The sequence below is a fragment of the Neopelma chrysocephalum genome, unplaced genomic scaffold, assembly GCF_003984885.1.
Source record: "Neopelma chrysocephalum unplaced genomic scaffold, ASM398488v2 Primary Assembly neopelma1_74, whole genome shotgun sequence".
Classification (NCBI taxonomy): domain Eukaryota; kingdom Metazoa; phylum Chordata; class Aves; order Passeriformes; family Pipridae; genus Neopelma; species Neopelma chrysocephalum.
In genome coordinates this window covers 4,335,185-4,349,829 of record NW_020897735.1, presented here as the reverse complement: position 1 = coordinate 4,349,829, position 14,645 = coordinate 4,335,185, and the positions used below count along the sequence as shown (strand labels likewise).

Genomic DNA, 14,645 nt, shown 5'->3' with positions numbered 1-14,645 from the left:
TGCTGCTCAGGCTCCCAAACCCTTTGAACTTGAAAAACTCTGGCAAGGAGAGGGGAGAGATGAGCGTGGGGTTACTGCCTGCACGGTGTGATGGTGGGGGGTCCTGGAATCCCTGGTCCTGGGTTGGGGTGGGCGTGGGGCACTGTACAGCCTGGTGTCACACTGTTACACCCAAATCTGCAGTCCCAGCCCAGCATGACATCCCTGTGGCCTGGGGGTGTGTGCTGCTCAGGGCATCACTGCTGGGCCCTGGCAAACCCTAGCAGGTTTCCCCACCGCAGTTGCAGGGGTGGAGGAGGAAGCACCCAGCCCTGGCAGCTCAGAAATGATTTCAAATCTTTTCCTCCCGCCCTCTGCCTCCCAGGGCACTTTGGGCAGGGCTGTGCCCATCTCTGTAGCATCAGAGCAGCTCTGCAGGATGCAAGCATGAGACACACTGCATCTCCCCAGGGGATGGGGGTCCTGGACATGTGTGACCTGCTCACATGCGCGCTGCAGAGCAGGAACCGGCCACAGGCGCTGCCGGCTGCGGGCGGGAGAACAACCTCCCCACTTCCTCACCCGGCCCCTCGCAGCCTCCCTGCACCTCCAGCTGCCACCTGCAAGTGCTGAGCACGAACAAAAATATTTATAACTCGGGCGGGTGGCTTTGCATTTCACACCTCGGGCCCATCTTGGCTCTTCGTGCTGCTGCAGCGCAGCCTCCACCGGTGCCGGTGCTGGTGCCGGTGCCAGCACAGGGATGGCAGCACAAGGTGGGGTGAAGCAGTTGTGGCCACAGTGCCATAGAGCAGCGTTTCCCTGTCAGACCCCGGGTGCCTCTGGGGGTTTTGCAATGTTGGTGCCGCCATGGGGCTCTGCAAAGCCTCTTCCCCTCTGGTCACCATGGATTTGCCGGGGCAGGAAGCGGCTGCGGAGGTGCTGAGCAAGGACCTGGGTGTCAGGGAGCTGCTCAGGCCTTGGGAATCCCACCTCCTGATGCCATCCATGGGCCCTGCAGGGCATCCCTGCAGCCGTTGCAGAAACCTCATGGCCAGAATGCAGTTAGAGGCAAAATTGCTTTGGGTTAAACATCCCCTCAGAGTCCAAGCATCCTCTGCTGCCTGCTGCTCCTGGGGCTGCTGTGGGGTGGCAAAGGCAGTGCTGGGGACTTTCCCCATCTCCCCTCTCTCCACCACATAGGAAAATCCCAGCTGGGATGGGGCTGTGGGTTTTGCCAGTGGAGGGGTCCCAGGGGAGTGGAGGGATTGGCCCCCCTCTGGCGCCGGCATCGTGGCAGGAATGCAAAGAGCACAGCAGAGGCCAGCTTCTGTGCAGCTCAGTGCTGGGAATAGGGTGAAGGCCACTGCCCCGGGGCTCTGGGGGAAAGCTGAGGTCTGTGAGAAAGAGCAGAGCTCCCTCCCGGTGGGTACCGAGCACTTCCTCCCAGAGCAGCTGGTGGGAATCCCTTCCCAGGCTCCCACCCCGGCTCCTCTGTGTCACCCCCATCCCTGTGCTGCAGGAGCACCCTGGGCTGAGGGTCCACCAAGCCCCCAGCACCAGCTTGTACCCCAACCATGCACCCTGCAGGGTGTGATTTGGGGAGTGAAGAACCCCAAACCCTGTTGTGCATCCCTCTGGGTGCATCCTGGCCCAGTGCAGCGCTGGGCTGCAGCAGACTGGTCCCAGTCCCAGCACCCAGCTCCCGAGCCAGCACCCAGGCTCTCCCCAGCCCTGGGGATGGAAACCCCCAAAGCCCCTCACCCCAATGAGTTTCCTAACAAATGCAGAGCCTACCTCAGCTCCAAACATCCCTGGGTGGGATGACCCAGGGAGCGTGTGAGCACACACAATCTCAGACCCAAACTCAGACTCACACTCACAGATTCACACTCACACTCATTCATCCCTCCTCCCTGCCAGGCTGTCCAGGTGAGCTCCCCATCGCCCACCCTGTCCCACGGCCACTTACTGAACTTCTTGGAGGCCCCCCGTTTCTGGCCCTCGGCCATGGCTGCGCCGGTCGGAGGCCGCGGGGACCGAGAGGGACAAGTTTGTAACTGTGAAGCCCTTCCCTGCCCGCTCCTCCCTTCCTGCCCCCCCCCCGCAGTCACTCATCGCTCGCTCGGCGTTTCCTCCCAGTGCTGTCATCTGCTCCCGGCCCCGCTGCTGTCCCTGCCTGCCCTCACGCTGTCCCCAAAGTCCCTGTGGCCACTCGCACATGCCTGGCTGCTCAGGGGCCATGTCTGCACCCTGGGTTGGGGGTGTCTGGCAGGTGTGAACACCCAAAACCCCTAGGTGCCAGCCTCAGAGGAGGTGCCAGCCCTATGGAGGAGGGTGACAGCCTTAGGGAAAGGTGACGGTCCTATGGATGAGGACACCAGCTCTGCAGTTGAGGGTGCCAGCCTTATGGATGGGGGTGACAGCCCTATGGAGGAGGCTTCAGCCCTACGGATGAGGGTGCCAGTCCTGTAGAGGAGGATGCCATCCCTATGGATGACACTCCAGCCCTGTGGAGGATGCCAGCCCTGTGGATGAGATGCCAGCCCTGTACACAGGACTCCACCGTGCACATCTGGGGCTCAGCCCCTGCGGGGAGAGAGCCCCATGGCATCACTGCCGGTGGGCCCTGCCAGGAGCTGTGCTCTCGTGCTGGGGGTCCTTGGTGTGCCCCATGGGAGTGTCTCCATGCTGGACAAGGTGGCCTGGCCTTGGCAGGGATCTGGTGTCCCTGTTGTCCCCTATTCCCGGGGAGCTGGTTGTTCCCATGGATGGGACATCATCAGCCATCCCTGCTAGTGCTCTGTCCTTGTCTCCCTGCACTCTCCACCTTGGGGACCAGTTTCAAACAGCCCCAGACAGAACCTCCAGTTCGTCCTGCAGCTGGACATGGCATAGCCGGAGGGATTGTCTCCATCTGGGCACAGGGGCAGGAACTCAGGGTCCCCTGCCATCAGCCCCCCAGTGTCCTCCTGCCCTGGCCACGGCATCCCCATGCCAAAGCATCGGGGTGCAGGAGCAGAAGTTCTGCTTAACCCCTGACGCGCTTAAGCACAAGCGGGGGGCACAAAAACACTCTTTAGGACAACGCGGAGGGGCGCGGGTGACACCGGGGACAACATGGCGGGCACCCCTGCGGACTACAACTCCCAGGGTGCCCCGCGCGGCGGAGGAGCGGGTCACGTGGCGGAACGGGCGGGCCGCGGTGCTGTGGCAACGGCGCGGCCGCCATGGCCAAGCAGTACGACATGGTCGAGTGCCCCTTCTGCGACGAAGTCTCCAAGTACGAGAAGCTCGCCAAGATCGGGCAGGGCACCTTCGGGTGAGTGCCCCACCGGCCACGACCCTCCCTGGCTCCCCTACCGGCCTCAGGCCCGCAGCCCGGGCCCGGCTCCGCGGCCCGCCCGCGCCAGGCCCGGGTTCGCCCTGCTCGGGTGTCCCTTTCCTCGGTCACTCCTCTGGCTCCAGAGAACCACCCTGGCTCGTGAGACCTCTTTTTTCTACCTTGAGGCCCCGCTCACGCGGAGCAGAGTTTATCTTGGAGACAGCTGGGGTGGGGACCTGTAACTCGGCTCAAAATGTGCAACTTGGCTCGAAATTACAGCTTTTTGCCCCAAATGTGCAACTTTTTACCGAAAATGTACAGCTTGGCTCAAAATTACAACTTTTTGCCTCAAATGTTCAACCTTTTGCCCCAAATGTGGAACTTTTTACTCCAAATGTACATCTTGGCTCAAAATGTGCTACTTTACCCAAAATCTTTGTCAGGCTGCAGGAGCTCTTGGCTGTCTCTTGGCTCAGCCAGTCCTGGGGGCCACTGGCCTGAGGGGGATGTGGCTGGGTTGGGTGGTGGCTCAGCACAGAGCTCTGTGCCTGGTACTTCAGTGTCTTGTTTGGTCTTGTTCCTGGTCAGGAGCACCTGGCTCCTTCCGTTTTTTATCCCTCGCGCCGCTCACGGATTTGTTTCTGTTTTTACAGGGAAGTTTTCAAAGCCAAACATCGTCAGACAGGCAAGAAAGTAGCACTGAAAAAGGTGTTGATGGAAAATGAGAAGGAGGGAGTAAGTGTGGGAGCATGGCTGGGCTGTGTTAGGGAAGGCCTGGACTGGGGGGTGAATCTCTAATCCCTGTCCTCTCTTTCTCTCTCCTAGTTTCCCATCACAGCCTTGCGAGAGATTAAAATCCTGCAGCTGCTCAAACATGAGAATGTTGTGAACCTCATAGAAATCTGCAGGACCAAAGGTACTTTGCAGCGTCTCTCTTGTGTTGCTGATGGCTTTTTTTCAGCCCTGCTGAGCAGGCTGGTGTCTTGTGTTGGGACTGGGGTTGTCTAACTGAGCTTGTTGCTGCCTGTGATGGGGGCTAATGGCTCACTTATATTGGAAAAGAGTTTCTCCACCTCCTCACTCCCACCTCATGCCATGTTCCCCCAGTGATGGGTGCTTGGCAGGCTCAGCACACCTGGCCTGGCTCTGTTTTCTGTGAAATTGCTTTAAAACATTCGCTAGAGTTTATATATCATTCCCTTACACGGATTTGTACTGGAAAAATACTTCGGAAAGTGACAGCTGATGTTACAGCCTGCCCTTCCCTCGCCAGTGATGACAAATAAAAATGAAACTGGCAGATCCCTGGTGATGGTGTTTTTTGAAAAGTCCAATCACTGGACTGGTAGAAATCTCTGGCCTAGGACTGGGAAATTGAAGTTACTCCAGGACTGTGTGGATTGTTGTCTGAGCAACATGAGTAAAAACACCAATGACAAGTTAATTTTTAAATCACTGTGTGATTAAATGAGCTGTGACGATTGGGTGTCTGGCACAGCAAAGGTAAATATTTTTGTAGACTTGTGAGTAGTTTGTGTTTTGTTTTTTTGTTTGAATTCCAGTTTTCATCCAAATCTACCTTGACCTCAGTTTACAGTAAAATAAAAAGGTTGCATTTACTGTTCTCAAATTTCAGGCTTTTCTCTTTTTACCTTGGAAAGGTGCATTTGGGGCTGTATCTGTGTCAGGAACTGCAAACCCAGTGTAGCATGCACTCTCCTGGCTGAGAGGAGAGCACTGTGCTTCTGTGGGGGCTGAACTTTTCTGGTTGGAGCTGCTTATCAGCAGGTTTTGCTGATTACAGCTGATGAAAATCAGCCTTTCTTTTTAATAACATTCTGTATGTGTGCTCTAGGAACAAGATTGAAATCGATTGCTTCATTTGAGGTTTCTTGTAACAGACTTTAAATTGCAGTTGGAGTTTTAAATTGGTTTGATCCAGAGTGGTCTGTTTTTGTGGATGCTGTTTGAGGTTTCAAAAAGCCTCACTTTCTAATGTGAGATTGGACAGGTTTTCCCTGTTAGTGCACGTTTCCCAGGGCTGTCTGTGGGTGCCTCTTCTATCGCTGATGCCATCAGCGATGGTGCTTGGCTGGCAGCCACAGCTTGCAGGGAGGAAACCCCACAGCCGTTATTGTGCACAGAGCAGCATGAAATGAAGCTTTCAAATGTTTTCATGCCCTTTCCTTGCCTGTGCCAATCCTCATCTCCTGTTCTTGTGTTGCTGTTTTTGCTTAGTGTCTCTTTACAAAGGACCTGCAGGCTCTCTGGTTCTCTGCATTCCCATGCCCTGAGGTTCTGTCTAGCGAGCGTTGTATGAGCTGCAGGGTGGTGGGATGAGCTGTGACAGGGTTAAGGGTCTCAGGAGTTGGATCCTTGTGAGTCCCTTCCAGCTGTGGATATTCTGTGATTTATTCCATGCCTCTCACTGACAGTGCCTCTGTGTCTCTCCCACAGCCTCTCCATACAACCGCTGCAAGGGCAGCATCTACCTTGTGTTTGACTTCTGTGAGCATGACCTGGCCGGCCTCCTCAGCAACGCCCATGTCAAGTTCACACTCTCAGAGATCAAGAAAGTTATGCAGATGCTTCTGAATGGACTTTATTACATCCACAGGAACAAGGTAATGGGCCAGATCTGTGCTGTGCTCAGAGGTCACCCTGCTCTCTGTGGCTTTCTAAGTAGCAGATATCTGAGCACAGGCTGGAGGGAAATCCTTGTATTTCATCTCTTCAGTCTGAGCATCCTGCTGGCACCAGGCACCCAAGGAGGGCACTCTGATGCCTTAACCCTTCAATGTCTGTCCTTGTACAGATCTTGCACCGAGACATGAAAGCTGCGAACGTCCTGATCACGCGGGACGGAGTCCTGAAGCTGGCGGACTTTGGGCTGGCTCGAGCCTTCAGCCTGGCCAAGAACAGCCAGCCCAACCGCTACACCAACCGGGTGGTGACCCTGTGGTACCGGCCTCCAGAGCTGCTCCTAGGTAGGAGGTGGTGGGCTCTGCTGGCTTCTCATCCCTCCTCGTCTCTCTGGGAGACTAACTCGGCATCTCCGTTTAGGGGAGCGGGACTACGGTCCCCCCATTGACCTCTGGGGCGCAGGCTGCATCATGGCAGAGATGTGGACCCGCAGCCCCATCATGCAGGGCAACACGGAGCAGCACCAGCTCACCCTCATCAGCCAGCTCTGCGGATCCATCACGCCAGAGGTGAGGGCAGGAGTGGGGATGTGGTGTGGAGAGCGGGAGGAGTGTGAGCAGGGTGTGGGGCCAGGCACTCCTGGGCTCTTCCCTGCCCTGTGTGCTGGCTGCTGTGTGCTCCCAGCAGCACTGGAAGGTGCCTGCAGCTGATAGGGAGGCTGGGAGTCTTCTAGGCTTCTGTGTTTGGGGGTTGTCTCTCAGACAAACACACTCAATTTCTGCTTAAAGAAGGATGGGGGTTTTTTTCTGTTGAGAGGTTTGTCTCGGGTTTTTTGCACTGGTCACCTTGAAAAGCCTCTTGAATTCTGGCTCGTGATTTGTGGTGTCATCTCAGCCTTGGTGCGAGCAGTGGGCCCGGCCCTTTCTCAGCTCCTCCTTTATCAGCAGCTCGTCCTGCCCTCTTGTGGGGAGCGAGCTGAGGGATCCCAGCCCGGGCTGGGATCTGCGGAATGTTGTGCCGGCAGCTGTAGAGTCCTGACCCTGCAGTCACATTCATTATGTACATACATTGAAGGCGCTTTCTTTGCCACCTGCTGTGGTCTCTGCCAGATCAGGGCTGAGATAAATGCTAGTGATTGCAGCTTTGCTTTCTAAGGATAAAAGGTGCCACATCCAGGTGATTATGTAGCAATCAGTTTTGTCACCTTATCTTTCTGTCTGTGGTAGCCATACTCTCTAGTAGTTGTTCTGTGGGAGAGCCAGAAATCCTGGAGCATCCTGCATGCTGTTTCCACACCAGAAGGACCCTGTCCTGGCTTGTCCACATGTCTCCAGGCATTAGTGCACCCTTTAATGCCTCCTTGTTGCTGTGGGAACAAGATCTGCTGGCTTGGAAGTTATAAAATAGAGTTGTTATTTCAGACCTCACCCTGGTTTGCCTGAGGGTGTTTGAATCAAAAATGGCTTGTGCTTTCAGTAATTATTTCTTGTCAACCCCCTTTCCTTCCCTTTCCCAGGTGTGGCCCAACGTGGATAAGTACGAGCTGTACGAGAAGCTGGACCTGCCCAAGGGGCAGAAGCGGAAGGTGAAGGACCGGCTCAAGGCCTACGTCAAGGACCCCTATGCCCTTGACCTCATCGACAAGCTGCTGGTGCTGGACCCTGCCCAGCGCATTGACAGCGACGATGCGCTGAACCACGACTTCTTCTGGTCGGACCCCATGCCCTCGGACCTCAAAAACATGCTGTCCACCCACAACCAGTCCATGTTCGAGTACCTGGCCCCGCCGCGCAGGAGGGGTGGGCACATGCCCCAGCAGCCGGCGAACCAAGGCAGGAACCCGACGGCCACCAACCAGACTGAGTTTGACAGGGTGTTTTGACACCCAGCAAGGCCCTGGGTGGGCTTCTCTGGGATGTCCCAGCGAGGTCTTTTTGTCTAGGAAAGGACTTTTTTCAAGGTGAAGTGACTGATGGCGTTGGCAGAGCCCAGCCGTCTCCTCTCAGCCACCGCGGAGCTGCGTGACTGGGGAGGTGGCACCTGTGAGCTCGACGGTGTTTCCCTGCAGTTTTGCCTCAGAACCTGTGTTCCCTGCCCTCTGCAACTGTCTGTATTGGTTACATTAAACTTGCAGATCAATTGTCATGGATCTGGTGATGGAAAAAGTGCCTCTGTCCATGCTGGGGCTCTTGGCAAATGGTGCTGGGACCAGCAGGACTGGGATTAGCTGCCCTGGACTAAGCTGGGCCCTGCTTGGAGATGTCTCAGCTTTCTTGATTGGTTGTAGCTCCTGCATGGAGTATCTTTTGAGCACTGAAGCGTTGATGTAGGATGAGGCAGGTGCTTCTGAGTCATCAGAGGTGTCCTAGAGAAGGCAGTTGCTCTAGGCAGCATGACTTGCTCTCACTGCAGGCTGGGATCTAGCCTGGAAAGGGGCTTACTTGGAAAACCAAGGGGGTGGCTGGCAGAGCTGAGTGCTCCATATAGCCTGGATTTACAGTGGGAATCATTGATCTCTGTAACAGCATGTGGCATCCATGCTTTCTTCATTGCAAAACACAATTGGGAGTCCTGGGGGACGCACCCACCCTGATTCCCTGCAGCCCTGGCTGGGCAGGAGTTGGGATGGGGGAGGGAGGTGTGAGTGCTGGCCTGGCCTGAGGTGAGACCTGCCATGCCTGGAATTGCCTGTGCACACACTGATCACCCGTGCACACCTTATGCCAGAGCTTGGTTGCTTCCAACTCATCCAGAGCCAGTGCTCCTCCACAGCTGCTCCCTGCAGTGTCTCCCATGGCTGTGAGCTGTAGCTGGCCACCTTGCTGAGCCCCAGGGATCCCTAGACTCAATGTGTGTGATGTGCCAAGAGTGACAACATTTGGCACTTGTTAACTTGTCTGTTAATGACCATTGGCAAAAGCCACGTGGGTAGCATAAGGTCTCAGGATAAAAAGTGTGGATAATAAAAGACTCGTACAAGGTAACTCCATCTCGGTTCTGGGCTCTGAAACAGTGTCTGGTTGGGGGGAATTTGTTTCTTTGGAAAGACAAGTTGGTTACAAGCAATAAGCCCGTTGATTTGTGTCGTTGTGGATAAACAGTCCTGTCCCAAACAGCTGGTTTGAAGCTCGTGTTGCTCTGCTGCCCATCCGGAGACAGCAGCAGCAGTGCTGCACGACAGCCCCTGTTACTGCCGAGGGCAGATGCGGGGTCGGACACCTTGAAACCCCCGCCCTGTCCCTGCGGTACTGGGAGGGGGGTCAGCGCAGGCAGCGCTGCACTGGATTAACTGGCACTGCTGGGAGCAGCCCGGGGGCTCCGCTGGCCCCGGGCGAGGGCTGCGGGGGTCCGGGGGATCCCTGTGCCCCGGGCTGGGCGGTGCGGGCTGCAGGGCCACGTCCCTTAGCGCTGGCGGGCTAAGCGACCTCGCGTGGCGTTGCGTCTGGTGCTGCATCCTCGTCCTCGTCCTCCCCTGTCCCGAGGGGTCAGCCGGGACCCCGCTCCCGAAGTGGTCGCGGAGGGGGCACCGCCCCGCTGCCCTTCGCAAAGATGGCTCCTCCCCCGCCCCTTCCCCTGCCCTGACGTGGCGTGCGCTGCCTGGCTCAAAGATGGCGGGGGGGGGGGGGCCCGGGTGCGGCTCCGCCCCCCCCCCTCCCCCCCCCCCCCCGGCGGCGGCGCGCGCGGGCGCGGGGATGGTGGCGCGGGGTTTGCGCGCGCTGCGCGTGGCGCTGCGGGCCGGGGGGCGCCGCTTCGGCACGCGCCCCGCGCGCGCCCCCGCCACGGACTACCAGGTACCGCCGCCGGGAGCGCGCGCAGGGGGCGGGGGGCGGGTCACAGGGCCCCGGACAGCGATGCGGCTCCGGCACCGCGCGCGGCGGCCGAGACCCGACCCCCCCCGCCTCGTCCCGCACCCTCTGCCGTGTCCCGCAGTCCTGGGCCGCGTGTCCCCGCTTTCCGCTCGGGGCACCCCGCAAACCGCCGCGCCCCGTGGCAGCGGCGGGTGACCCCGGCCTGCAGCGGGAGCCGCTCCGACAGTTGCGGTGTGTCCCGGTGCCACGCGGCCGCTCCAGGCGTCGTGGGCACGATGGCGGTCCCCCGGCGTGCCCCCCTGGGCAGGCGGGAGCGGTCCTGCCCCGCGCTCCCTGGAGCTGGAAGCGCCGCCGGTGCCAGTTGCCATTGCCTGATGGGCCAAGGTCCAGCTGCCTGGGTGGGGTGTCCCCACGCTGGGGACGTGGGCTGGGCCCGTGCCAGGCCCCCGGTGCAGCGCCAGCCCCACGTCCCGAACCGGCGTGGGTTTGGTGGACCAGCGCTGCTGCTTCATTAGCGCGGCTGCTTCGTTAGTGCCGCTCGTTAAACAGCAGGTGTGCACTGGAACGCTGCCCACTCTCGCCGGCGACCTTGTCCCACTGAGCAGCAGTGGGTGCCGGGCGCTGGCCTGCCCTGTGCCCCCACCGCGGGGCCAAGGGGCACTTGGGGAGGGACGGGCAACCCCTGCTCATAAGTAGCCCGTCCCCGTGACGGGCTCTGGCGCTGCCGGCACGGCCCCGCGGCGCCATGGCAGAGATGCTGCCGGTGTGGGTGGCCACGGGCACCGCTGAGGGGACCGAGCCCTATGGGGTGGGTTAGGGTGTGGTGAGCTTGGGGCAGGCAGGGTGGGTGGTGGTGGGCACCATCCTGACCACCACAGGGGTCTTTCCAGGACGCAGTTCGGATGCTCAACACCCTGCAGACCAATGCCAGCTACCTGGAGCAGGTGAAGCGGGAGCGTGGCGACCCCCAGGCCCAACTGGAAGCCGTGCAGGGCTTTTTGGAGAGGAGCGGGCTGAAGGTGAATGGGGGATCCCCGTCCCTGTCCCCCTGTCCTGTCAGCGGTGCCACCGTGCTCGGCACTGGCGGCTGTGGGGGTCTCACAGGGTGGTTGAACTCTTACAGGTCGAGGACCTGGATCGACTGAACATCATACACGTCACGGGGACGAAGGGCAAGGTGAGGCGGGTGGGTGGTGCTGCAGGGGATTGGAGGCATGAGGGGGAGCTGCTGGCTCTGTGCCTGCTCAGGCACAGAGGGCTTTAATACCACCGACTCCTCAGGGCTCAGCCTGCGCCTTCACTGAGTGCATCCTCCGCAACTACGGGCTGAAGACAGGCTTTTACAGGTGGGCAGGGGGGTCAGGAGGGTTTTGGGGGGCTGGTGGTGCCATGCCTGACCATTCCCCCTGCTCTGCATCCCCCTCCCAGCTCCCCTCACCTGGTGCAGGTGCGTGAGCGGATCCGCATCAATGGGCAGCCCATCAGCAAGGACCTCTTCAACAAGTACTTCTGGCTGGTCTACAACCGCCTGGAGGAGACCAAAGTAGGGGCATCAGGGCTTATGGGGGTGGTTCCTCCCTTGGGTCCCCCCTCTTGGGGCCCTGTGCCTCCACTCTGGTTGGGGATGCCCCGTGCTGTCCCCTCATGCCCTCTCTGCCTGGCAGGACCCAGTGCACGCCAGCATGCCAGCGTATTTCCGCTTCCTCACCGTCATGGCCTTCCATGTCTTCCTGCAGGAGAAGGTAAGTGGTGGTGGTGGTGGTGGTGGTGACCTCCAGCTTGTGATGGGCTGGGGACATCAGGGAGAGGGGAACATAGGATTCAGCCCCCACTTGGGGCAGAACTTGCATGAGTCAGGCTGCTGTGGCTGTAACCAGGGGATGCTGTGCCAGGTGGATGGTTCCCCAACAAATGGGAGGTGTGTTCAGGTGTGGGTTTGGAAGGGGCGGTGACAGGGACCTGGCCCCACCCACATCCCAGGATCCATGGGGACTCATGGTGCTGGTGGCCTTGTGATGGCTCCAGTGTCCCCGTGTCCCCAGGTGGATCTGGCAGTGGTGGAGGTTGGCATTGGTGGCGCCTATGACTGCACTAACATCATCAGGTAGGAGCTGGTGTGGCTGAGCCTGTTCCCCAGGGCTGCCAGGCCCTGGTGTCCCACTGTGGTGGGGACAGTGGGGACACTGCTGTGCTGCATCCCCAGGGCCCCGGTGGTGTGTGGGGTCTCCGCCCTGGGCATCGACCACACCAGCATCCTGGGAGACACCATGGAGAAGATTGCCTGGCAGAAGGGGGGCATTTTTAAGGTAGGGAGACCAGGTCATCTCTCCTCGTGGTTTTGGGGTGTGCTCCCCTGTGACTCTGAGCTCCTGTGTGTCCCTGAACATCCCCATCCTTCACAGCCTGGCGTGCCGGCGTTCACCGTGGCGCAGCCGGAGCGGCCGCTGGAGGTGCTGAGGGAGCGAGCCCAGGAGCGGAAGGTGAGCTGGTGGCGGGGGTGTGGATTTGGGGGTACCCCAAGGCGGGGGGCTCAGCCTTCTCTCCCTGCAGTGTCCCCTCTACCTGTGCCCGGAGCTGGACGAGTTCGAGGAGGGCTGCCGGGCGCTGGAGCTGGGGCTGGCGGGTGCCCACCAGCGCTCCAACGCCGCCCTGGCCCTGCAGCTGGCGCGGATGTGGCTGCAGCGCCGCGGCTGCCAGGGTAAGGCAGGGGGATGGGGATGGGGGGCAGACCCTGCCGTGGCCCCCAGGGTCTCAGTGGGGTGCCTGTCCCCCCAGGTCTTGGGGAGCTGAAGGAAGTGCCACCAAGCACTGAGCTGGCAGGGAGGCCGGTACCGTTGGCGCCTGCCTTCCACCCCACCGATGCCATGATCCAAGGTGCAGTATGGCCACGCCAGGAATTCCCCTCGCTGTGTCACAGGGGACATGGCAGGGCCATGCTGAACCCCAACCAGTGCCACCTGTCCTGGAGGGCACAGTCTGCCCCACACTGGATCCCCACGGGGGTACCAGTGCTGGGGAGGGTGTGGGGGTCCCAGCCATGCCCTGTGTCCCCCCCAGGCCTGCGGGACACAGAGTGGCTGGGCCGGACCCAGGTGCTGTCCCATGGCCCTGTGACGTGGTACCTGGACGGAGCTCACACCACCAGCAGCATCCAGGCCTGTGTCCGCTGGTTCCGCCAGGCTGCCCTCAACCAGGACAAGCTCCACGAGTAAGAAGGGGACACGAGGGGGGACACATGCCCGGGGGGCATGGTGGTGATGCTGGGGCATGGGCCACCTGCCCTTTCTCCCTGCAGCGGCTCCGAGGTGCGTGTGCTGCTCTTCAACGCCACGGGGGACCGGGACACGGCGGCGCTGCTCAAGCTGCTGCTGGTGAGGTTTGGGGGAGCACAGGGGGGGTCTCCGTGCCCGGATGCCTGGGCTCTCTGCCTGTCCTGGGGCCTGCTTTGCTGTGGGAGCAGGGAGCCGCGAGGTGGAGCTGGCCCCCTGTCTGTCTGTCCATCTGTCCACTCTGCTGTCCCTGGGTGTATCCCACCTCAACTCCCCTCGCAGGGCTCTCACAGTCCTGGGTGTGGGGAAGGGACTTGGATCACCACGCCCTGGCCCCTGTAACCACGCTGGTGTGGGACTGGTCCCAGTGGAAGTCCCATGGGTGGGTCGTGAGGGTTCCTGCAGCGGTGACGCCCCCTCTTCCCCCAGCCCTGTCACTTTGACTACGCTGTCTTCTGCCCCAACTTCATGGAGGTGTCAGTGGCCAACAACGCGGGTGAGTGCTGGGGAGCCGGGGTCTCCCCCGGCCCCCCCCCCCCCAATCCTGACCCTCTCCCTGGCCCCCCCCAAATCCCTGACCCCCATCCCCATCCCTCCCAGACCAGCAAAACTTCAACGTGTCGCTGGAGAACGCCCTGACCCGCTGCCTGGAGAACCAGCGGACGTGGACCCGGCTGATGGAGGAGAAGGGGGGGCAGGACCCCTGGCTCCCAGCTCCCCTGCGGGTGGGGGGGCTGCTGGAGCCAGCCCCTGCCCGAGGCTCCCTGCTCCTCGTGCCCCCAGCCCCGCGACCCCTCAACTCTACAGCCCTCGTGTTCCCATGCCTGGCCCAGGCGCTGCGGTGGGTGGCACAGGGCCGGGACCCCCATCTGGCAGCCCCTGCCGCCTCAGGGGCTCACTCCCACCCTGCTGCCAGCAGCGGGGCCGTGCTGCTGCGGGAGGCGGCCGCTGTCCGTGTCCTGGTCACCGGCAGCCTGCACTTGGTGGGGGGGACTCTGCGTCTGCTCGACCCTGCGCTCTCCCAGTAACTGGATGGACTGGGCTTTGCACTTGGTTTTACTTGAAGCAGCCATTGTGCCCCTGATGATGCTCAGAGGCATCCGGAAGGGCACATGGGACCCCCTCGCCCCACCCCGGCTCAGCCGTTTTCACCCCAGTGCCTTTTGCCTGTGCCCTCCCGGCGACACTGCCCATGTGTGGGATGCTCCTGGCCCACATTCCCCTCTTGGTGAGACTGACTGGGGGTCCCCTGGGTCTGGGGGGGCTGCCCCAGGCTGTGCTGGGGTCCTGGTGCCCAAGGGGTGGTTGGGGGGGAGGTAGGTGGGAGCCTCAAGCTGTGGCGAGGCTCAGCGTCAGGGCAAGACTAATTTAACATAGGGGAGATTTTTATTATTATTAATAACAGTTTGTAACTTGTATGGGGAGCTGGGGGGGGGTGTGGTGGGTTCCGCCCATCGCCCTGTGGGAGGGCAGCAGCCTTGCACACCCCCGTCTGAATAAACCTCTTGCTGCTCCCAGTGGTGCCTGTTGCCTTCTTGGGGGGATGCAGGAGGGGCACAGGGGTCACCCCAAGTGCTGGGGCATGTCCTGGGGGCACCCACTTTTTCCCCCCCCATTTGA

The 14,645-nt window shown here is 60.4% G+C and overlaps 2 protein-coding genes across 6 annotated transcripts; both read left to right on the top strand.

Moving 5' to 3' along the window:
• Window positions 1-3,160: 3,160 nt before the first annotated feature.
• On the top strand, window positions 3,161-8,097 carry CDK9 (cyclin dependent kinase 9). The gene is made up of 7 exons (XM_027687912.1): window positions 3,161-3,301; window positions 3,958-4,039; window positions 4,130-4,220; window positions 5,762-5,928; window positions 6,120-6,291; window positions 6,368-6,516; window positions 7,464-8,097. The coding sequence occupies exons 1-7, from the start codon at window positions 3,210-3,212 to the stop codon at window positions 7,827-7,829; spliced, it is 1,119 nt and encodes a 372-aa protein (XP_027543713.1). The 5' UTR covers window positions 3,161-3,209; the 3' UTR covers window positions 7,830-8,097.
• Window positions 8,098-9,686: 1,589 nt separating this feature from the next.
• On the top strand, window positions 9,687-14,542 carry FPGS (folylpolyglutamate synthase). 5 transcript variants are annotated; one of them, XM_027687908.1, is made up of 15 exons: window positions 9,687-9,738; window positions 10,647-10,775; window positions 10,880-10,933; window positions 11,038-11,102; window positions 11,185-11,299; window positions 11,421-11,498; window positions 11,799-11,860; window positions 11,960-12,062; window positions 12,159-12,236; window positions 12,307-12,454; window positions 12,532-12,630; window positions 12,814-12,964; window positions 13,052-13,127; window positions 13,455-13,521; window positions 13,626-14,542. In XM_027687908.1, exons 2-15 carry the CDS (start codon window positions 10,659-10,661, stop codon window positions 14,051-14,053), a joined length of 1,641 nt encoding a protein of 546 aa, XP_027543709.1. In that variant the 5' UTR covers window positions 9,687-9,738; window positions 10,647-10,658; the 3' UTR covers window positions 14,054-14,542. The 5 variants fall into 5 exon arrangements, with proteins under 5 accessions (XP_027543709.1, XP_027543712.1, XP_027543707.1 ...); XM_027687911.1 differs by lacking the exon at window positions 9,687-9,738 and adding an exon at window positions 9,788-9,809; XM_027687906.1 differs by lacking the exon at window positions 9,687-9,738 and adding an exon at window positions 10,033-10,154.
• The last annotated feature ends 103 nt before the right edge of the window (window positions 14,543-14,645 follow it).

Excerpts from the sequence above, each read along its gene's own strand:
- FPGS (XM_027687907.1), top strand. The coding sequence starts at position 10,502 with ATGGCAGAGATGCTGCCGGTGTGGGTGGCCACGGGCACCGCTGAGGGG. Across the intron at positions 10,776-10,879 it reads TGGAGAGGAGCGGGCTGAAG|GTCGAGGACCTGGATCGACT; the intron begins GTGAATGGGGGA and ends GAACTCTTACAG. Across the intron at positions 11,300-11,420 it reads ACCGCCTGGAGGAGACCAAA|GACCCAGTGCACGCCAGCAT; the intron begins GTAGGGGCATCA and ends TCTGCCTGGCAG.
- CDK9 (XM_027687912.1), top strand. The coding sequence starts at position 3,210 with ATGGCCAAGCAGTACGACATGGTCGAGTGCCCCTTCTGCGACGAAGTC. Across the intron at positions 3,302-3,957 it reads ATCGGGCAGGGCACCTTCGG|GGAAGTTTTCAAAGCCAAAC; the intron begins GTGAGTGCCCCA and ends CTGTTTTTACAG. Across the intron at positions 4,221-5,761 it reads AGAAATCTGCAGGACCAAAG|CCTCTCCATACAACCGCTGC; the intron begins GTACTTTGCAGC and ends TCTCTCCCACAG.